The 24,686-nt window shown below is 36.4% G+C and overlaps 1 protein-coding gene across 1 annotated transcript in view; it reads left to right on the forward strand.

Moving 5' to 3' along the window:
• LOC147163258 (neurexin-3a-like) overlaps positions 1-24,686 on the forward strand; it is a 101,513-nt gene that overhangs the window by 24,222 nt on the left and 52,605 nt on the right. The window contains exons 6-12 of the mRNA XM_086095197.1: positions 8,952-9,245; positions 10,103-10,250; positions 12,902-13,285; positions 17,050-17,253; positions 21,207-21,233; positions 23,019-23,138; positions 23,387-23,507. Coding sequence (XP_085951323.1) covers positions 8,952-9,245; positions 10,103-10,250; positions 12,902-13,285; positions 17,050-17,253; positions 21,207-21,233; positions 23,019-23,138; positions 23,387-23,507 — 1,298 coding nt within the window. The remainder of the gene's footprint in view (positions 1-8,951; positions 9,246-10,102; positions 10,251-12,901; positions 13,286-17,049; positions 17,254-21,206; positions 21,234-23,018; positions 23,139-23,386; positions 23,508-24,686) is intronic.

The following is a 24,686-nucleotide window of genomic DNA, read 5'->3' on the forward strand; positions in this document are numbered from 1 at the left end:
TTTTTATTTTTATAAAGTGGAAATTTAAATAAATTCATAAATGAAAAGTTCCCTGTATCTCACTTAGCGACAAAAGCAGGCAAAATTGTGATTGTAGCTAATTTGGGGTTTTCGTCATGGTTTGTAAAAGGTTTCAAAAGATCTTCTCAGACAGTAAAAAAAGTGTCTGAATATTTTCGAAATGTCTTTGTAATAAGTAAAAACTGTCATGATAAAAACCCTAAACTTCCCATTTCAAAAATGTTTTCACTGTTAATCAGTACACAATAATTCAGGCCAATGTTTTTTTTTTCAAGGCTGATACCAATACCGATTATTAATAGCGAAGGAGGCCAATAACCAATATTTGGAGCTCATATATATTTTCATTAAAGGGAAACAAATATTGGTGTGAAAATGTAAAAATAAATACAAATTCTAGTTCTTAACTTGAATTTATTGAACAACTTTAACTCATAATTTGATGTTCCCCTTTTGCAGCAATTAGCATTAGAATATATAAGTTTCATCATTATACACAAATCTGTTTAGAACTGTGGGTAAATCACCTTGTTTGCAACATGGCCCTGGTTGATCTCTTATACTCTGCTGCCACCTGCTGGCCGGTTTTGTAATTACTACCATTGCTTCACCCATTCTCTGCAGTTCAGAGGCTCCATCAAAGCCTTCTGTATGTTAAATAAATAAAGATAAATAAATTAAAAAAAACTTTTGTTTTTTTAATTGTGTACTTTATATATACATCTTTGGGACACTTAAAACATTTAAAATTGAACAGATTTATACGTTTTTGGGAGCATATGAATCAATTAGAAAATACGCATATTTGTTTTAAAATTCTAACAAAAATTTCAGGGAGTTCCCAGGGTCATCAGTGCGTCTTTAAAAACTTAACCCGTGGATGGTATTGTGACCCGTTTTGATGGTTCTGACCAGGCTATTTCAAAATAAAATACCACCCACGGATATGAAAACTTAAGTAAATAGCTTTGTAATAATTTCTCCAGTAAATAAAGTTTTCCAAAAATGTAAAATATCCGAAAACATTTTTTTTTTCTTACCTTTGTTAGAATTTCAAACACACATCACAAATCGTTGCAGATCGTTCCCAGGGTCAGCAGCATATTTTACAAAGTTAACTGAAAGTGTAGCTTCCTGAGGTTAACACAGTTTTAAATAGATCTTTTATCGGCTGTCAGGGTTTTTTTGTTTTTGTTTTTATAGGCCAATAATCGGTCTATCCCTAATCCATTTCATCTGCATTGTACACCAAAAGACACTGAGAGAAATAGGCTGCTCCCTCAAGCTATTGATGTCATATCTAACACTTGGATGAATCTGGTGGCTGCAGCAGGGAGCTGATTTTTTGTGTCACACAAATGCACACACATAATAAACACATACAATGTGTGTACACAGTGTCATATGGTCTGCAGGGAGAGCGAGGAAGTGGTGCAGTAGCAATTTAATCCCCCTCTGGCCCACTTCCTACTCTGATCATGCTGCTCAGGTTTGCCATTGCCTGTTTTGTCAAATCCAGGAAGGCAGACAGACAGACACACACATTTAAGTGCAATAAACACACAGACATGTTAAAAGAAACACAAATTCCCTTTGGACTTGTCTTTCGTGTATACATGCTCATCGAGATATTGGGTTTTGCAAAAAGCAAAAGATGCATGTTGACACATGCACACACACACACGTAATCTGAGCAATATGGACAAAATTTGATGTCCCGATATAAGTCATTTTACGAACACTCCACGCTGAAGGGAAGCTACAAGCTGGTAGGTGCAGTCGCAGTTAAAAAGTCAGGGCTCTTTGTACTCATCTGGGCATTGGTGGAGCATGTATGCTGTAGAAAAAGCTTTAACATTAACATTTTAAACTTCACAATGCACCTTTAATAAGACAGCGAATTAAGCCATGAGGAACACCAAATTTCATTCCATTGTTCCATGATTAGTTGGGAACTCCAGATATTTTCTAGATGTCATTTTGACACTTTCAGGAACATTTTCTTACTCCCCACCATTCTGACTGCTGGCCCTTTTGGGGCATTGTGGCCACCAACCATCCAAGACTCCTGGACGCTAAACAGTGGAATGCCATTTATCAGTGAATAACATCAATCAGTCTTCGTATTTCTGAGCCAACTGAAAACGTTTTCCTTGTGTGAATTATGAGGGTTGGCCGAGATACGGCTTTATGCACTGTTGTTGTGGGATTCTGCATGGGGAGGTTCTTCAGACTCTAGAGACGCCAGCATCTGCAAAAAAATACTTGCTTAATGGTAATCTGTGGCTTTTTTAACAGCTGCTCTTTTAATATGATGCCTTTGCCTCAAAGAAACTTTGATTTAAAATGCCTTTAAATGAACATCCTCTTTTCTCTCAGATTAATATACAAATTATTGAACATTATGATGAATTTTATGGAAATGTCCAGTGTCGTCATGTCTTTTGGTCTATTGTACGCTTTTGGTGTGCCTTCTTTTTTCCAATTGTACACAAAAGCTGTGATGCGCTTAATAATGTGGAACATCCTTCTTAAGTAATTCACCTTTAATTCGGCCCAGTTTTGAAAGAAATTGCCAAAGCTGTCTGAGATTGATATTTGCGATCTTAACAGACATGAAAACAACAGCACGTTCAAAAAAAAAACTTTACCAGAAAAACTACGACTCTTGAAGGGTTTCTCTACAACGCCGTAATAGGGCCATGTATGAATATTTTATTTTTTAGAGGGTGCTGGGAAAAAAACTCACAAATTTGCGACTTTATAAAGTGGTAGATTTACAAGATTTTTGGGTTTTTTTACGAGAAATACACGTAGCGTACTGTTTGGACTATTGTGCCAATACTTTTTGGTCGGGTTTTCAAATAAGGAGATAGTAATTGCTTTAGCAGAAATTAACCATATGAAGTTAAGCATTCGCTGTTTGAAGCATTGGATACGACAAAGACGCATTGCTTTGCAAATGTCCACACCCTGAGGATCAAGCATTTAAGTTAATTTGTTAAAATAAATATTTACTTGTACATCCATGTTTCCAGAATTATTATTTACACATTCATACATTTTGGTATTTTTTTGTACAAGTAGCTAAGTTGATGTGTCGAATCTGCTGCTCTAAGTCATTCACTTGCACCTAAAGTATGCTAGCTTCTAATTGGTTAGTGTTAGTCAGCTGAAAGGGGATGAGGAAGTGTTGTCGCTCTAGCTCCCGTGTATTTTGAGTAAAGTTGAAATTAAGAATGAATCCGTCTCCATCCTGCCTTTTCATTTTATAAACAGTGTTCCATTAACCACCAACGAATCCTCATATTAGACTATAGCTACGTGTATTTGTTGTAAGTTTCTGAGTTTTTTCTCTCGCAAATTTGCGAGTTTTTTCTGGGTATATTACCCTCCTTCTGGAAAAAAAATTATACGTGGCCCTAATACGCCATTATATTTCTCCTGCTTCAATCCTATTTGCATCATAATTTGGAATGCAGTGTATAACGAATACCTGGGAAAGAGTAGTAATATAATACAGGTGTGAAATAACACCAATACATTATTACATATTTTGTGCATTTAGTATGTCACGTCATCTCCCTTGAAGATTTATGTTATCTCCATTGTACCATGAGTGGACTTTCCCTTGCGCAGTTTCACATGTGTTCAGCACTCTCTGCTGTTGCACCCTCTCATCCTGCACCCCAACCATTATGGGGCTAATTTGCCTGCTTGCAATGCTCTTGTACTCGCTATCTAGAGTGGCATTATAGAAAAATGTTTTGTTACCATGGCACCAAATACTGGTTGCCCTAGGTAGCCCATGTGGCTGGCTGGCCCACGATTATTATGCCTTTCATAAGCCAGCAATTACAGAGAAAGGCTACATCTCAGAGCCTACAAAATGCATAATGGCCTACAATAACACATAATTGCTGTAATTGTCACTACTCCCAGTACCCCCAACTTGCGCCGACCGCCCCCCAACGCCACATCTACCTTTCACATGTAGTCATTTTACTTGGCCAATAGACTTATGAGATAGTGAATCACAAAGAACTAAGCACTAAGGAACAAACTACTAACTGCTGATCTCATTCCGTACAGTCAGAGTGCTTAACTTGTCTCTCATACTGTATTGCACGTTTGTGCTAGAGATATATTCTAGTGTCTTGTAATAGTGATGACACATATACCCTACCTATATATATATATATATATATATATATATATATATATATATATATATATATATATATATATATACACAATATCTGATTACGTAAACAAAATATTGTGGGTACTAGTGTTAATTTCGTTAATGAAAAATAAACAAAAATATTTTCATCAACACACATTTTTCACCAGACCAAAATTTTACTTAACTAGACTAAAAGCCTTATTAATAAACAACAACCGGGACTAAATCAGTATGCATTTTTGTCGACTAAGGAAGACAAGACGAAAATGTACTACACTTAATAAAAACTGGACTAAAATCTATGGACATTTTAGTTCATGAACAAAGACGAGATGAAAATGAAAAAAATGGTAAAATCCCGTCTCTGATAATCTGTCATGTGGCACACAGCGACACATCCCCTTTCAAATCTACAGCTAATGAGTGCAACATGCACAAACACATGGGACAGCCAGGATTTACAGTGAAATGTTTCAAAATAAAAAATAAAAAAATTACAGTTAAAACGTACCATTAATCTAACAGCTATAACGTTCCAACAATAATGTTAATCCGACCTCGGTCTAATGCTGGCTAATTTACTAGCTCGTAGCATGGAGCCATAGTAGCTACTTGTTGGTATACTTGAATAGTGTGTGACGTTGTTTTTCATCAAAAAGATGAGAGAAAATTTGATGTGAAATGGTTTTAGATCCGAAATGTTCAACATTATCTGACAAAACAATATACAAGGGTAAAATGATTGTCCTGACTAAAACTACAGTACAACATTGACCGTTTTTGTTAACTAAAACTAGACGAATAAAATTGTGTTTTCTTGGACTAAAATTAAGACTAAAATGCTAGATTTATAGTCGACTAAAAGTTGACTACATAAAAAGGGAATGAGGTTGACTAACTATGATAAAAACTAACGAGCGTGATGGAAACTGGACTTAAACTGCGACAAAATTTAAAAATGGCTGATACAATTAACACTGGCGGGTACTAAATAAGTAGGTCAGAACCATGTAGCATTGCTAACATTTAATAAACATTATAATTAAGTCCAATGTCTGTTACCTGCTTCCATAATATGTACAAAAGAACCTCCAGATGTGTCTACAGAATAATCTTAAAGCAATAGCAATGACAGAAAGCGGTGTATTGCACTCGATTGGGTGCTAGCGTGATGAAGTCTTAAGCTGCATAAACTGAGTTGCCCATTCAAGTCTGGCAGGAGGCTTACTTATTGGTGTCAAACTAACTGGTCTTGTTTTTGATGTGATATTAAATCTTGACCAACATGACTCATCACTTTCTCACGTAGAATAAGTCATCTTTGTTCATGGGTTACAATCGTTTTACAGATGGTTTACACTCGTTTTATGGATCCATCCATTCAAAAAGTGCTACAGTACGTTTGATATTTTGTACCGGGAATGTGATCATAGTCTCACGGTCAAAACATATTTAATGATGCTTTATCATTATCTTAAATCAAAACCAATCTTCACTACCACAGAATCCTTTCACGGATATTGATTACTACAGTGGACAGCTATTAAAATGTTGTTTTCTCCTATATAAATTAATCTGATTGCCACAGTTGGCCATTAGCCACGCCAGTGGACGCTAGTGTAGTCTTGATATACACTGCCATCCAGTGGTCAACGTTTGTAAGTGCAAAATAAAAATAAAAAGACAACAAGATGGCTGACTGAAGTTCAGATGTGACGTGCAAGGAAGGAATAAGTGTCTATTCCTTCTATTCCAGGAGGCCCTTGCAAGTAAAAACTATATTGGGAACATCAAGAAACAACTAAGGAGTAATATAATTGTTAAAATATCCAAGTATTGATTTTGTAATTTGAGGAAATGAAAATTTATCAAACCAACAACAACAACTAAAGTGGACTTTGGACACCATTAGCTGTATTGGGACTACAACTTAGTGTTGCTGTAATTTTGTTGCTTTTTTAAAATACTTCATCTGCAGCATTTTTTACTTATTTTTGCTTTTAATCAGCATTCCCACATAATTTATCTTTCAATTTACTTTATAAGCATTCCGCATGCATTCAAATCTTAGCATTCAACTATTAGCATTCAGTATTCCCACGCAATTTCTACAGAAATTGCACTTTGTCTAGTTAAATTTTTATTCTAGCAATATTTTATGGATTTTAGTCCTCATATGAGAGTAAGGATCCTGGTCTGTATGTTTTGTAGTGGTCAGGTGCAGAACATGCTAGCAAAACCTACAGGATAGTCGACCATACGCAATCTGACTTAAGTGGGGGTGATGACAGCGGCAGTGATGATGAATGGTTGCCATAAAAAATAAAATTACTATCTGTACTTCATAAAAAGTTATTTTTTCTTTGGGTAAATGTTTTTGCAATACTTATAGTAGTTTTGAAATATGTTAAAAATATGTGAACACAACGTTAAAAATCAAACAGATACATAATACATATATAATAATACATAATTTTTTTGTTATTTATTCTTTTCTTACAAACATATTTCATCAGTTGTTCAAAGGCACGTTTTCCACCCTAGTGGACATGTCACCAACTCCTTGAAAAATGTTTGTTGACTAAAATAAAGGTGATTTTTTTTCATGCCTAAAGAGTAATAAAAACAGTTGAGTAAAAATATCATAATTTGTGCATGAAAAGGTTAAACAGCACACAGTTCCAACTCAAATACATGGGTTACACAACTTGTGTACATTGAAATGTAAATACCAATCTAAGATGCATTACCAGTCTACCATGATTTTTACGCGCATTTAAGGAATCAACAATGGAACCGCCAAGGTTAAACATTTATGTGTGTAAAAAAAAATTATTAAATGAAAACGTATGAAATAATGTATTATGGGCTATAATTAGCCATTGTGGTCCAAAATGTTTTTCCTAAGGTTGAATGTTGAAACTGTCAGTCTTATTTAGGTCTTGATTTTAAAATAGTGCTGGAGCTGTTCAAAATGGCCCAAAGTAATTATGTTCAATCAGAGCAGGAGAAAGCGTGGCTGGGCTTTGGGGGGTTGGGGTGGGAACGTGGTGGTATTGGGGGGTGATGTTGATGGATGAGAGCAGAGAGTTGAGAGTGGAAGGATGAAACAAAAAGAGAAAGAATGACTACAAATAAAGGCAAGCGAAGAGGAAAATACAATTTCCTATCCAGTTTCCAGCCACCCCAAGGGATGAGTTTATTTACTGTCAAATCTTCTGGTGGATTATTGATAATCTCAGACCCTCACTCGACCCACTCTGACAGAATCCTGGGCACAGAGGTTGAAAAATACATAAATATAAAATAGTGGAATGGAAGAGAGTGAGTGTTTGTTTTTTGTATGCCTGCGACCAAAATATATCCAGGCAGAAGGAGTTATTCTGCCCAGAGAATGAGAGGTGAAAAAAGGGCTTCAATTTTCCACTTGAGCAAATTTCAATTTGCACACACACCCCTCTCCATGACTCCATCCTCCCATTGTTATTGACAGCATTTAGAATTGCTGTGATACGAGATTGGCCACTTAACGTTTTCATTCTTTTGTTTTCCTTCATTGGAAGGACAATTAGAGTATCCCAGTCTCACTTTTGAGATTGATATAAATTGTATCTACAAAGTTTGTAGATATGACTGTGGAACAAAAAAACTAGGTTTTCCTTTGTGGTTCATTTAGTATTGTAGAATGAGAAAGTGGAGGGGATGTCATTTGCTGTGTTGTACACAAATCTTGGTTCGCCATAATCCCGCTTGTTATAATGACCTTGAACATAACAGCCATTTTTGACAGTAAAGTCAATTTTAAAGATTGATCAAATGTGTCTCTATATGTGCACTGTAACTGACTGGCGACCAATCCAGTCCAGATAGCAGTATGCCTTTCACCTACAGTCAGATGGGATAGGCTCTAGCGCCCCCTAACCCCGAACAGGATAAACTGTATAGAAAAAGGATGGATGGACATAAATACACACCACAGTGAGCTTGATGTTTTGGTTTGTTATTATAAATTGAAGTCATAATAATTGTGTCATTGTATGCCAGCTATTAAAGATAAGTCAACCATAAACATTTATTGACTATAATATGTAATATGTGACCTCACTAGTCTAAACATGACATTCTGATTAATATCAAATTTGTGGAATAAAAGTTATGCAGCAAAATTCATCATTTTTCTCCATCTCAGGGGGCGGCCATTTTGCCACTGCTGACTGAAGATGGCATCAACGTTGCTCAGGGCTCAGGCAACGACCAATTACAGGTCACCTGTTTTCTGAAGCTGAGCTATGATTGGTTGTTACCTGAGACCTGAGCAACTGTGATGTCATTTTCACTCAACAGCAACTTCTGATATTGATAAAAACTGCTGGATTTCGCTTCTTATCTCATATTTCACTAATGCCATATTAACCAGAATACCAGAGGTGGCAAATCCAGGTCCAGAAAGTAAAAACCCTGCCATAGCTTGCCTTTAGCCCCAGGTGCTGGCTAGTTAGCTCCCTGGCTAGCTCCGGTGGTGCTCGTTTACCCGCTAGGGAGCTTGCTAGCTATCTAGCTAGCATCAATGGCTAAAGGTAAACTGTGGCAGGGTGTGTAATAGATGTTTCCTTATCAAAGTCTGAACATTTGATCAAATATATATGTAGAAATCCAGGCTTTATCAAAACATATTTCAGTCAACGATGACAATAAAGCAAATCTTCAACAAAACTGACATAACACATTTTTCTTCTTTCTTGAGGTTGTGTACAAGAACAATGACATCCGCCTTGAGTTGTCTCGACTTGCTCGGATTGTTGACCCCAAGATGAAGATCCAGGGCGAGGTCTCCTACAAGTGTGAAAATGTGGCAACGCTGGACCCCATTTCTTTTGAGACTCCAGAGGCCTACATCAGCTTACCCAAGTGGAACACCAAGCGGATGGGATCCATCTCTTTTGATTTTCGCACTACGGAGCCCAATGGCCTTATCCTCTTCACCCATGGCAAACCACAAGAGCGCAAAGATGCAGCCCGTAGCCAGAAGAACACTAAGGTCAGACCGTCTAATAGGACTAATGTTGGACATGAAGCAATGATTTAATTGTGCGCCTAACTTCATTTCCAAGGTGCTTGATGGGGTCAAGGTGAGGGTTCTGCGCCAAAGGCTTATAACAATGGCCTTTAAGACCATTTTTTGCACAGCAGGGCCGGAGTCTTGCAGGTTTTAGATGTACTTAGAAGTAGAGCTGTCAAAATTCATCGACAAGTAATCGATTATCAAATTAATCGGCAACTATTTTAATAATTGAGTAACAGAGGTGGCAAATCCAGGTCTAGAAAGTAAAAACCCTGCCACATTTTGGCTTTAACCCCTGATGCTACCTAGCTCCCTAGCAGGTAAACGAGCACCATGGGAGCTAGTTAGCTAGCACCAGTGGCTAAAGCCAAATTTTGGCAGGGTTTTTACTTTCTGGACTTGGATTTGCCACCTCTGTTGAGTAATCACTTGGAGTCATTTTTAAATTAAAATTGTCCAAATCCTTTGATTTCAGCATACATTTCTGTAGTCCTTCATGAAAGACTGATTATCTTCTGTGTTTAATCAAAATAAGACATTTGCAAACATCTGTTTTTACTTTGGAAAACAATGACCGAACCGGCAACATCAACCCTGACTCTTTTTTTTTATTCACTATATGAATCTGAAGTACGAAATAACCACCAATCACTGGTTAATAAACAGTAATCAGGGGAAATAAATGTTTTTCTAATACACTTAAATGCAAAATTAAAATTTATCTGATTAGATAGAAAAAAATATTCGATAGTGACAGCACCACTTAGAAGACGACAAAATGTTTGACTTCGTGAAGTTGGTTTTTGATGACATTTAAACATATTTTTTTCCAGGTGGATTTCTTTGCTGTTGAGCTGCTGGATGGAAGTCTGTACCTGCTGTTGGACATGGGCTCAGGGACCATCAAGGTGAAGGCCACGCAAACAAAGGTCAATGATGGTGCCTGGTATCATGTGGATATCCAGAGAGATGGCCGCACAGGTCAGTTATGTCAACAAAGTTGGTCAATTATTATCTTGCACAAGCTCACCTGATGTTTTAATTGGACAATCAAACGTCTGAGGTCAGACGCAGTATGCGCTAACATATTAGTCGTCCCCTAGTTTTTTGTTTGTTTTTTGCCAAAGAAATATAATGTAATATATGTAATATAACTAAGTATGTGAGAAAGTAAGTAAATGTATAAACAATGTAAAACAAAAAAAAAAAGATACAAAGAAAAAACACCCTGAACCTTTTGATTCACTCCAACCTTCAACCAGCTAATCATGTACTGACTCGAGTCTTGCTCTGTTGCCACATACATGACGAGACATCAGAGTCGGTTTGAATGAATTAATGAAAGTAATATGTATTGTAGAGTTCCCTAGGGATCAATTCTTGAGTCTATATTATTTATTTTATATATGAATGATGTATATATGTAACAGAATCACTCCAATACATACTTTTTGCTGATGACACCACTCTGCTTTGCTTTGGGAAAGACTTGACAGAGTTTCTGAACACAGTGCAAGTGGAATTAAATATCCTGAAATGATGGTTTGACATTAATAAATGATCCTTAAATATAAATAAAACTAAATTGACATGATTTGGATATCAACCTCCTGTTAGTCCTGGTCAAGAGCCGCGCAGCAGATTTTGGACTAACTGCAAACGAGCCAACTCTTTCTTGTTGAGATAGGTAAAGAGGCTGTTGCAGTAGTCCGGCCACGAGGACACTAATGCATGGGTAATCATTTCAAGCTCCTGTTTAGAGTCCATGGACCTGAGCTTAGCGATGTTGCGCAACTAAGAGAAACAAAGTAAATAATAATATGCTCCCTTACTGTGTTCAGAGGCTCTTCCAACAAGGAACAAGGAACTATGAACTGAGAGGAACATCGACGTTTAGAAAATCAAAAAAACTGAACAAATGTGAAACTTATATGTATCTCAGAGAAAGGAGTCAACCTGTGAAATCATTTTGATTGTGAATTGAAACAGTCCAACTTAATTAAAATTTTCAAATATATTAAAACATTTAAATAATGCAAGGTTATAAATGAATAGTTTATAATTATGGTAAAATTATGGATACAAATATTTTTCTATATACGTGTGTCAGTAATAATGTATAGTAACTGTTGATATATGCATATGTAAGCTTGCAGTATAATGTATGGGCTTACATATGTGGTATAAATATTAGGGGTGGGAATCTTTGAATGTCTCACGATTCGATTCAATTCCGATTTTTTGGGTCTGCGATTCGATCCAGAATCGATTTTCGGTTAGGGACGATTTTTGATTCAAAATGATTTGATTGACAATGATTTTTGCTTCAATCTATAGATGTGCAAGGAATTGTAATGATCTACTCCAGTCTGACTCGCTAATGCAAATTAGCGCGCTACTCGCTGCACTTTTCTCACTCAAAAGAATGGCTCCACACTGCAAAAATGAAGTTGGGACGTTGTCCAACCATTCAATGCACATAAAAATGAAGCAATGATTTGCAAATCATATACAGTACAATATATTTAGTGTTCATACTCATGAATGTATGCAATTATTCTCTTAACTTGAATTTGACCAACAATATAAAATCTTTGCGATTCGATACTTTAGTGTTCACATTTTGATATTTTTTCAATACATTTTTTTTAAGTCAATGTATTTTAAAGATTGCGAAATGTTCATGCATAAAAAAAACGAACACGTTTTTTACTTAGATATCTCTACGTTCCCCAAAATAATAGACACAAGGGTGGTTTAACGTCATATCCTATTTGCTCAAAGTTCTGTCCTGGCACGACAGGAGTGTAAAAAATTGTGTGTTCATTTTGAGTTCATTTAAAGTTCCTTTAACGCCACTAATATTTTTAACATGCGATTAATGACCGCCCCTTACTTGGAAAGCTTGTACTGGGGGAATTGCAGTCCCAACACAGCAGACACGTCCACGTCAAAATTTAGCAGCACTACATTTAAGAATAATGCATGTATTAGTGGCGACTTGTCAAGTTGTATTTTACATTTTTAAAAATGTACAGAATTACACAAGTTATTTTTAAAGATTAGATAGCTCTTAATATGAAAAGAAAAATGCACTGAGTTGTCAACAACATCTTACAAAGGAAATTATGCCATCTAGTGGCACAAAAATGACCTCAACACAAATCAATATCACACTCGTTTTTTTACAGTACAGTGCATCTTTTTTATTTCAACTCAATTTTATGATTAATTGGGAAATTATTGTATCAATGATTAAAAGATGCAGTCATATTTCTATTATTTATCATAATATTTTTTTACACATTTATATTAACAAGAGTATGAAAACTTATTGTACATTTTATTGTACATTTAAAACAGATATAAAATTTGCGATTCTATTGAAGTCATGAAATTAATTTAAATTTTAAAAAAATTATTGCCTGGCACATACTATATATATAAATAAAATACAATATAAACAACATACATTCCACTTTTACATTCTAATGCGAAAGCTTGAGGCACATAAAAAGTGCATTATTGCTAGAGAGTTGTGTTTGTTGTTGGATGCCTAATGCATTGATTCTGAAACAAAATGCCTTATCATTGTGACTCTAATATTTCTGTGTATTCTATACCCATCACAGGTACCATCTCTGTAAACAGCAGGAGGACCCCATTCACAGCAAGTGGTGAGAGTGAAATCCTAGACCTGGAAGGTGACATGTACTTGGGGGGGCTTCCCACTGATCGCACCAACCTCATTTTGCCTACTGAGCTGTGGACAGCAATGCTTAACTACGGCTATGTAGGCTGCATCCGTGATCTTTTCATTGATGGTCGAAGCAAAGACATCCGTCAGATTGCTGAAGCACAAAATGGTGCTGGGATTAAGCCCTCCTGTAACAAGCAACCTGGCAAGCAGTGTGAGAGTTACCCCTGTAAGAACCGAGGTGCCTGCAAAGAAGGCTGGAATCGATTTATCTGTGACTGCACCGGCACTGGTTATTGGTCCCGCACTTGTGAGAGAGGTAAGGATGTGCGATGAGTGCTTTTATCTTTTGCAATGCATTAGGGACACAAAACTATGAGGGAAAAAGCCTTTTGGCATGCTTTTTGTGGGGGCTTGTGGAAAAATATCCACAGTCGTCTGTGGTCATCGTCTTAGTTAATACTTCTATTAAAATAACTAGTTTTTCACAGATTGGGAAGAATCTTTGCTTTTGCATAGTGTTATCTTACCTGTGGCTGTTTGTCTCCATGGCCTTTGTGTGTGAATAATCATTATTTGAAGGAAAAACACTCCCAAAGTCGATGCTAACTTCCTGCTAGCATTTGAATGGCATCCTCAATTACCTTTTAGCATTAGCGCTAGGTTAGCGATGTTTTAAAAACAAAGCATGTTTTGTATTTAAATATACAGTGGATGTAATTCTTATCCTCGTGTGTTTAGTTTTACAGTTGAACTCCAACTGGGGCGTCATTAAACAGCTTAAAGGATGCTTAGGGACAACAGAATAACATACGCTACACACTTGCTAGTTGCTAATGCTACGCAAGCAAAATGGTGTATTCAGGGTACTTTCACAGCGTCGGAAACTTCGGTGTTCTTCGATGATAACACTTTAAGGGGAAAACAATCGGCCAGATGTGTGAAGTGGACACTTGGAGACTGCCTTCCACCCTAATTGCCAGATGGAGAATTATGCCGTGCATCTGATCGCATTCATGAGTTACGATGTTAGCATTTCGGGTTTTTTGTTTTTGTTTGTTTGTTTGTTTTACCTCCGTTATGGTTAGATGCCATAGAAAAGGACTTAGCAAAAAAAAGTTTAGTCAACTTTCAGCCACCAAATTGTCAGGTGTGCCGGGTGCAGGACAAGGGAAACACTCTTGATAGATGTTTGCCAAATGACCAAACGAGGCTTGCACCCACACTGCCTGACTAAATACACTAACACTAATGAGACACACATGGGCAAAGGAAGATACACACGGTGTTAGACATAACGAGACAAGGGAAGAAACCAGGAACACAAGACAAAAAACACCAACCACAGACAAAAACAACAAGAACACCCATAACAAACAAAAACCCAACCCCCACAGAACCGAAACATGACAAATATGTTACTAAACAATGGGAGCAATAATTACAGAAACCAATACTGAAATAAATATTTGTGTAAAAGTAAAATTTCATGATATTAGTTATGACATTTTAAGTATCTAAGAAATTAAGTTGAAGGCATCTAGACCTTACTGAATCAGTGTAAATGTTATACACTATGTATTACTGCTTAAGTAATTCAGCTGATTCTATAACTGTTCAGACTCCCCTGTCTTGTCATTCTTCATTATTCAGGCACACAGAACATTGCACTGTACTGCACCAATTTTCTTTTAAGGTGTCCATGGCATTGATTAAAAAAAAAGATCAGAGTTGAAAACTAATTAACTTCCCCGAGAGCCACAAATTGTTCCAGATTATTATTTTTTTGCATACCAAATAATCGCTGCACTGTCATATCACATTTTAAATCTGACTGTTTTCTCTTTCCTTATCTTGTGGCCTGTAATTAAGTTACCAGAGAATCAAATTTTACTCCTTAAAAAGAGAAAATATGTGGGTCAATCAGATATAGCTTGTACACACCCCCCCAAATTGCTTTGCAAAACATAATTAAGTGAAATATGCAATATGATTGTTTTTTTTTGTGTCATTGCAGTTTGGCATGCATTTTAATAAAGACATTGTAAAATCATCAATGCGGTGGAACCTCTGCAAACTTCAAGCACAATAATAGCATAGTATTAAATTAATGCATAGCTAATTGGAAGTGTCTATCAAAAGTGAGCTTTGTTAGCTTTATAAATGCAGTTTAAGTTTTGTGCGTATTTTAAATTATGTGTTCTATGGAAATGCGTCAGAAATAACAGTAATCTGTAGTATACAAAAAAATATGACAATTAAATTGCTTACATTGTTATTCTTCTCCTTTATTTACTTTCATGTTCCTACGTAATAATGACATTTAGCATTTGTTTAACTAATTTATCACAATAAAAATAAGGATAAAAAAACAAAAACAATTTTATAGTTAAAAGTGTTAGTATTACAGCAATATGTTGCTGAGGAAAGTCTCTGATAGCAAGAGGGTTGCCACAGCCAAATTACCTGATTTCCACGAGACAGCCATCTGCCTCTTGGTACAGCTCATGGGGTTCTATCATCTCATTGTGACCTTCCCCCACTTTGTGGCCAAAATCCAATCCAAGGACTTCATTTTAAAACTACCAGCAGTAATCCATTTTGGTCACCAGAGTGCACTGTGACTCCACATTTGTCATTAAGGTAATACCAATGTTGCCTGATATGGAGGACCAAAACTGCCCAAATTAAAAATAAATAAATGACTACATAAATAAATAAATAAATACAAACGGATAAAAAAATATACAATTCAAAAATTTAATACAAAAAAATGTATCTAAATGAAAATAAAATCTCTCTCTCTCTCTCTCTCTCTCTCTCTCTCTCTCTCTCTCTCTCTCTCTCTCTCTCTATATATATATATATATATATATATATATATATATATATATATATATATATATATAAACGAGATTCATTAAATATAAAAATAAATGTCGTAAAAAAATACCAAAATAAATATATAAGTAGAAATATATATCAATCAATAAATAAACACGCTTTGCTCTCACATTTATTTATTTTATACTGCAAACGCCCTGTCAGCCCAAAACACGCTTAGGACCGCTCGCTCATCTGAATACCATTTCGACCTGACACAGAGTCTGCAGCATGAAATAAATAAATGTGAGAGCAGAGCGTTTTTATTTCTTGATTGATTGATATTTAATTCTATTTTTATATTTATCTTTTCTATTTATTTCGACATTGATTTTTATATTTATTTTGACATTTATTTTTACTTTTATGTATTTATTTATGTATTTATTTAGGGATATATATATATATATATATATATATATATATATATATATATATATATATATATATATATATATATATATATACAAGTGCTGTCAAAGTTAAAGCATTAATTAATTAATTAATCACAAACAATTCTCGCATTAATTAATGCAGCTTAATCACACTATTAATTTTGACCATAGATTAGCCTTTAGCGTGACAGCGGATGGCTACGCTTAAGGTAGCACAGGTTGTGTTTGAGCAATAAACAAAATTTCATGCATTAAGGTAAAGCATTTAATGAATGTTTGCGTATCACATTTAGAATATTTGTTCATGTCAAAATAACGGGGTCTTTTTTTTTTCCATTTTAAATTATGCAAGTAATTAACTGATTAAAAAAAGAGGAGGATGAGCGTGTGCAGTGGATCAAAAGAAGTTGAAGACACCCTCATAACATTAAATGTCAAAATAATTAACACATAACCGGTGCTCTTCAAATTTGGCGGGAATTTTCTGGGGATAAAAAAGCCTTTTTTATTAGGGTTTAGTTGGGGTGAGAGGTGAGGGAACACCCTGGAATAGTCGCCTGTCAATCGCAGGGCACATATAGACAAACAGCCATTTACAATTATGCACTATTAAAAGTTTCTATTAATCTAACATGCATGTTTTGAATGTGAGTGAAAGAAGCAAAAACTTTTTAGTTTACATTAAACTGACAAAAAGTGTGTTTGTGAGTGTGTGTGTGGGGGAATAGATTTTGGGGTATTTGTGATTCAGTAATGTGGTTGTTTGGAGTAACATTTTGCACACATCTGTCAACTTCTCTTTCAGAGGCTTCCATCCTCTCCTACGATGGGAGCATGTATATGAAAGTGGTGATGCCAACTGTCATGCACACAGAGGCAGAGGACGTCTCGCTGCGTTTTCGCTCGCAGAGGGCGTATGGCCTCCTTATGGCCACCACCTCCCGAGACTCAGCCGACACGCTCAGGCTGGAGTTGGATGGAGGCCGCGTCAAACTCACGGTCAATCTAGGTATCGTAGGCACCCCTCTTCATCCGTATCCGCACCTCCATTCTCTTCATGAGGTGGTTTGCCATTAAGTGCTAATATTTCCTCTCACTGTCTCATTTTGTGTTCATCTACTCATCAGACCCCATACTTGAATCGCTTATAGGTTCATATTAGCTTCAGGACATCAATCAGAGCAGCATTATCTAGTTTGCATGAGTGTCAATGCAGTGTGTGCACAGAAAATGATCAAAAGTTGCAGATACAGTGGAACCTCAAGGGTCGACTGCAAGCCATTCTAAGGCACTGCTCAACCCACAACTTCGTCATATTTAAGGATGCATATACAGCTCACACATCGAATTATTGAAAATGAATAACTGTCATACGAGCATAACAATGAAATAGCAAAGCATGACAATGAAACATTTACCTTTAATAACAAGTACAGTATTGACACATCTGCTAATGCTGAACTCGTACGACTCCTAATGTTAATCAGCTTACTTTCAGGCAATTTCTGGTCCTTTTTTTTCTTACGTTCCCCTCACTAAACTGAGGTCAACTTAAAGGTGTGGCGTGTATGTTGATGTCTCACATGACATATAGGGGTGTGCCAAAAAATAGATTCTCTTAAAAATCTCAATTCTCATTTACTACAATTCAGAATCGATATAAAATGTCCCAAAATCGATTTTATTTAAATTATGTTATACTGTCTTTCCCTTGTTTGTGTGTGCATTTATTGCGAGCACTGTTCATGTTGTACTCAATTTGGCCACTTAGGGACAGTGTGGTTCAGTGTATTCTGATACACTGTTAAGTTTTAGCCACAGCGAGTATAAGAAAAATGTCACAATCAAGTTATGCCAATAAAAGTTGTTTTTTTGCAGCGTAGGAAGAGCATATGCCTCTGAGTAATGTTAAGATGCTTCTCTGTATACATTCCTGAAGCGTTTTTGTCGGACTAGACGTTCTATTCTGTGATAAAAGGGCAGAGAATAGCGCTTTCCATTTTGCGTTAGCCTTGAGCTAGCTACGTTCGGGAAACAAGCTAAACAAAGTGTGTTTTGTATTTAAATGTGCACTGTGTGCAATTATCTTCGGTTGTGTGTTTAGATTTACAGTTAACCTCGACTGTAGTGTAATAAACAGCTTGATACTGTAACAATTAGATTCTTAGTTTGAGTTCATGTTGCTTGGAGGACATATTAGAGTGAGGGAACACACTACTGGAAGTGAGGTAGTGGCCAGGAATAACATACTGTACTGTACTGTGTTGTTGAATTATGCAAATAATACAAGTAAGTAAGTCACTGCTTTAATTGTCCACTCTGTATGATCAATGACATCGGAACAGGGTGAAACAGATACCAGCATTGGACTCTTTTTGAGGGACTGTTCACTGTCTGCTGAACTGTAATCTACTCAGGGAGGGCAGAATATACACACTATGAAAGCTATAAAATTGATAGCTAACTACATTGGAGTAGCAGTTGTGGTCCACATACTGTTTTTGTAGAAAAAAGGCACTTTAAAAAGATCATTGAAAAGATCATTGGTAGAGGGTCCTCCCTGAGTCTGGGAGGTCGTGGGTTCAATTCCCAGCCAGGTCATACCAAATACTATAAAAATGGGACCCCTTTGCCTATCTGCTTGACACAATTAAGGATTGGAATTGGGGTGTTAGATCACCAAGTTATTCCCGTGTGCAAGCCCCTTCTCCTGCTCACCGCTCCGTCAGAATGCGGAGAACAAATTTCACCCCACTTAGATGGGTGTGATAATCAGTGGTACTTTAACCTTCCCTTACAATTATAATGTTAAATGTAAATTAAAAAAAGAAAAAGAAAAGTAATGTCATTCTGTCTTGCAAACCAGACTGGTGTAAATAAAGCATGACGATTCTTTGCACACCGACAAATTGAAGCAGAAATCATTGTCAATCAAATCACTTTGAATCAAAAATCGATTCTGAATCGAATCGAATTGTGAGACAGTCAAAGATTCCCATCCCTAATGACATCATCAGGCTTGTTTTTTTTCCCTCAGAAGTTGGTCAAATTGTAACGTGCGTGTTCTCAAGATTTTGAGGTTCTACTGTACATGTGTTAGGCTATTCCATCACATAATTTCATTCCATTTCAATGTTTGGAAAGGAAAAAATAGCCACAGTAATACTCATAATCTTAACTTATTTTTATTTATTTATTTTTTAATCCTCTTAAGGAAGTCACAGCACCAAAAGCACACAAAAATGTTATGATTGTGAGAACAAACCTGCTTTCAAGTCAAATTTCCAAATTCCCAGAAAAAAATGGTGCTGAGACTTTCTAAGATTTGACTTCCACAACGTATGTCCACTGATTCCCAGGTTACCAAAAACTTTAATTTGCTTTCACATTATTCTGTTGTGTATTAAAATCTTCTTTCTCACCTTTCTGGAGTGATTTTTGTCATCCGCTGACTCTGATGTGTGAATGTTTTGCTTTTATATGTAGCTGTCAGCGCCATTTTCCATTCTGCTTTGTCAAAAGATGGTATTCACCCCTTCAAAGGCCTTAAGCCTGCGGCCCGTCAGGCGAACAGCCCGAGAACAGAGCCCAGCAAAACCTACAGCCGGCTGTGACCCCAAGCCTCGTCCTTCCCTCAAACAATTCTAATTGTACCATCTACACTATGGCTATTACAAATTATATGCTGTAACATTATGTAATTATAACACATATTGAGTTCTTTGTCAAGACATTGTTAACTCATTCACTCCCAGCCATTTTCACTGAAGCAACCCTCGTCGCTCCCGGCTGTTTTACTGGATTTTGACTGATTTTGCAAAGCCCACAGAATATTGTGTTCTATTGCTATAAAAACATGGAACCTACCAAAAGAAAGATTAGAGTCTCTTCTTTCATCAGGAAAAAAAAAGTATATTTGTATATGTTTCCGTTTTGCAGCAATTAGCTTTAAAATGTAGCCAACTTTCATCATTATTCACAAATCTGTTGAAAACACTGTCAAAAAGAGTTTGCAACATGGCCCTGGCTGATCTCTTATACTCTACTGCCACCTGCTGGCCGTTTTAGTAATAACTACCATTGCTTTAAGTGACCTCTTCATATCAAAGCCTTCTGTATGCTGTAGTATAAACCCTCCCTCCATAAAAAATCAATGGGATCATGGCAATGTTTAAAATATAACATTTGTATAAGTTTTTGGGAGCAAATGAGTTAATATATTTACAACTAGTTATGTTTTGATACCCAGTAAAGGCTCATACAAACACACACACACACACACACACACACACTAAAATACAGACTGTATATTTATCTACAGTATTTATTATTTATGTATCCATTATATAGTCATATTATAGCAGAGTAGATGTGATGGCTGGGGTCCTGTGTCTCTGCATGGTGCTGGTGCTGACTGGATCGTGGCTGTTTGCTCCCACTTTTCTGTTGCGGTTGACGGCACATGAAATTATCAGCCACATGGTGACCAACCCTTCATGTTCTCACAGCTGAAAGAAGTTTGAATGAGATTGACAAAATTATCATGTTCAAATTCAGATCATTCTATTAACTTCTAAAATGTAATTTATTGTTAAAATGATATCAGTCCAATCCAAGTCAAATTTTTGTGGGTTGGAAATCAAATGCAGCTGGTACTAAAAGGGGCCATTTTACTGTTAATATTGTCCCTCATTAAGTAACATTCCTAAATATGTATAATGGTTATCAGTTCTTACAATTCAAAAAAACTTAAAAATAAACACAGACATGGAATTGTTTTCTTTAAATTGTGGTTTTGTCTAAGGAAAGGAAAAATACTTTCGATATAAATGGGGAAGTAATAAAATGGCCGTCTTTCTACATGTGTACGTCCCCGGAAGGGTGGAACTTTTGTTTTTGGATGTCTGCAGCTGTAACCTTGAAGGATGCAATTTCATCTGTCATTTATTCTTCCCCATCTAGACTGTATCAGGATAAACTGTAACTCCAGTAAGTTACCACTCAAGTTTCATTTTGCTTTCTATGTTGATGATGTGTTGATGCAATATGCGCAAACTGCTTTTTCTTGGTCTTTTGTGCCACCTTCCACTTTCTCTTAAAATAGGTATATGATGCATTACCCCCCACCCCCAGTACAATAAAAACAGCACACTTAATACTACTAAAATACTATCCTATTATTTTTGCTTCACTCAAATTAGCCTATTGTGAGGTTGTGGCCTTGTCCCATTATAAATTAGCTACTGCCCTCTCTCGCTGAACCAATGCTAAGTATGGCATGACAACTAAGGGCCTACCTTGTCAATTAGATTAAATCATTCACTCCCAGTCATTTTCATTGAAGCAACCCCCTTCGCTCCCGGCTGTTTTACAGGATTTTGACTGATTTTTCAAGGTCCACAGAATACTGTGTTCTATTGCTATAAAAACATGGAACCTACCAAAAGAAAGATTAGCGTCTCTTCTTTCTTCAGGAAAAAAAAGAAGTATATTAGTATCTGTTTCCGTTTTGCAGCAATTAGTATTAAAATATAGCAAAGTTTCATCTTTATTCACAAACCTGTTGAAAACACTGGCAAAAAAAGCTTGTTGCAACATGGCCCTAGCTGATCTCTTATACTCTGCTGCCACTTGCTGGCCGTTTTTTGTAATAACCACCATTGCTTTAAGCGACCTCATCATGCCAGAAGCTGTATCAAAGCCTTCTGTATGCTCTAGCATAAATAAATAAAAACATTAACAAAAATTACGTATAAATACGTTTTGGGGAGTGAAGGACAAAGTATTAAAAAACGTTTATATACGTTTTTGGGGTTGATTGAGTTAATGAAAGATTAATTATATCTCATGTGGTGGAAACATCAGAAAACAAGTACACCTGACCCTCACACCAGAAGATGTGACATTTCAGCAAAGTTCTCAAAAGACGTACGAGGTGTAATTTCACTCTTGAGACTCCTCTTAACAATTTGTTTCCATAATATGTCCCTTTTAAGGCAGAAAGTGGAAGATGAGTTGTGAAAGATTTTTTTAAATTGTAATATTTAATGGAACTGTTTTTATCATTTAAAATGACCACATTAATTTTTGTATAAAAAATGTTTTTTCTTAGGCTGCCATCAAGGAATTTTTTTTTTCTCTCCAGATTTATAAGAACATCTAGGTAGTGCAAAATCAATAGAAAACGTGGTCTCATATACAAATTAAACACATTAAGCACTTTTGGAAGCTAACGCAGCTGAGCAATTGTGATAAAGTAGACACATTATCTTATACTGTATGCAGAGGTGGCAAATCCAGGTCCAGAAAGTAAAAACCTTGCCACAGTTTGGCTTTAGCCCCAGGTGCTAGCTAGCAAGCTAGCTCCCATGGTGCTTGTTTACCTGCTACGGAGCTAGCTAGCTAGCTAGCATAAGTGGATAAAGCCAAAGTATGGCAGGGTTTTTACTTCCTGGACCTGGATTTGCCACATCTGACTGTATGCGATAAAGACAGAAAAATAAGGCCAGGCCAATCATGATAGGAAAGTCGCTACCCTTACTTTTTTAATCAATAAATGAAAACCATCATTGGTCAACTAAAGGTTGAGATGTGTCCTAAAATAAATGTTTTTTTTGTCCAGTGTGTCACTGTTTGAACCAAACCTTTGGTTCCCAAACAACTAGACTTCAAAATTAGTTTGATGAGCATCTTCTGCCGCTTTAGCCCGAATGGTGGGAAACCAAAGGATTGGTTTGAGGATCAGGATGTCTTTAACTTTGTGATTGTTCTCAGGCAAAGGACCGGAGACGCTGTATGCTGGGCAAAAGCTCAATGATAATGAATGGCATACAGTACGTGTGGTGCGTCGGGGCAAAACCTACAATCTAATGGTTGACGATGATGTAGCAGAAGGTACTTACCTGCATAAACCTGGGCTTATGTTATTCTTACTTTGAAAGGCCAAAAGTTGCCACTAGTAGTTGCAATGCAATTCTACTTTGACAAATGTAATTAGGAGTAGCAGCTTGCATCCCTCTAATACTGTTAATTTAATTTTCTCCTTAAATCAGCCCTTTTGTGTTAGTGTCAGACAGTGTTCTTTTTTCTTTTTGCTTTTGTCTTTCTTTTCAACCCATCCCCTGCACCCTCCCCATCTTCAGGCCAAATGGTGGGTGACCACACACGTCTGGAGTTCCACAACATTGAAACAGGCGTCATGACAGAGCGCAGATTTGTTTCAAGCATCCCATCCAGCTTTATTGGTCATCTGCAGAGCCTCAGGTATCAAAACCGTTTGGAGATACAGTTCGTAAAAGAGTGGCGCCTTTTTGGACTTTCAGAGTAGTTGTAAAGCAGAACAAGCCACATGCGACTGAAGTAGACTTTCAGCTTTAGCTTAACTCATTCACTCCCAGCCATTTTCACTGAAGCAACCCACTTCACTCCCAGCTGTTTTACTCAATTTTTTTTACTAATTTTGAAAGGCTCACAGAATATTGTGTTCCATTGCAATAAAAAACATGGAACCTACCAAAAGAAAGATTAGAGTCTCTTCTTTCATCAAGAAAAAAAGTATATTTGCATCTGTTTCTGTTTTTGTATCAATTAGCATTAGAATATAGCTAGGTTTCATCAATATTCACATACCTGGTGAAAACACTGACAAAAAGAGCTTGTTGCAACATGAACCTGGCTGGTCTCTTATACTCTGCTGCCACCTGCTGGTCGTTTTTTGTAATAACTACCATTGTTTTAAGCCACCTCCTCATGTCAGAAGCAGCATCAAATCCTTCTGTATGCTCTTGCATAATAAAACTGAAAAAAAAAAACGTGTAAGGACGTGGGAAGGACGAAGTATTCAAAAACATGTTTACACGTTTTTGGGATTGAATGAGTTAAGTTGATTGTGGTAGAGTGGTTGTCTCGCAACTCTGAAAGTGTGGGTTCGATCCCAGGCCAGTGTGAGCCTATGACTATGTCGAAGTATCGCTGAGCAAGATACTGAACCCCCAGTTGCTCCTGATGCTCCATCATCAGTAGTAAAAATGTAAAGCATTTTGAATATATATAAATTAAGTACCATACATTTTTAACAATGACACTTTGTGCAATATACTCAAAAGTATTTCAACTCCAAAGTTAAGTGTAATTTGGCAGAAATAACTTTTTAACACTGACACTAGTGTAGAGTACTTCCAACACCACTCTATGTTTACCAGTGTAGATTTGTAACACCATACAGTGTTGGAGTAACACTGGTTGAGTGTGGAAAAGTAACACTTTTAAAAGTGTCAGATTTACACTCACTGGTGTAGACACATAAACTAGAGCTGTCAAATTATTAATTTTTTTTATCAGATTAATCACATTTTAGAATTTTGATTAATCACGATTAATCGCTTCATTAAATAGGCTGTTTTTATCAAAACATTTTGCCCACCAAATTTGAAGAGCACCTTT

The sequence above is a fragment of the Leptonotus elevatus genome, chromosome 14 (assembly GCF_054856555.1).
Source record: "Leptonotus elevatus isolate MCC_2025b chromosome 14, RoL_Lele_1.0, whole genome shotgun sequence".
NCBI lineage: Eukaryota > Metazoa > Chordata > Actinopteri > Syngnathiformes > Syngnathidae > Leptonotus > Leptonotus elevatus.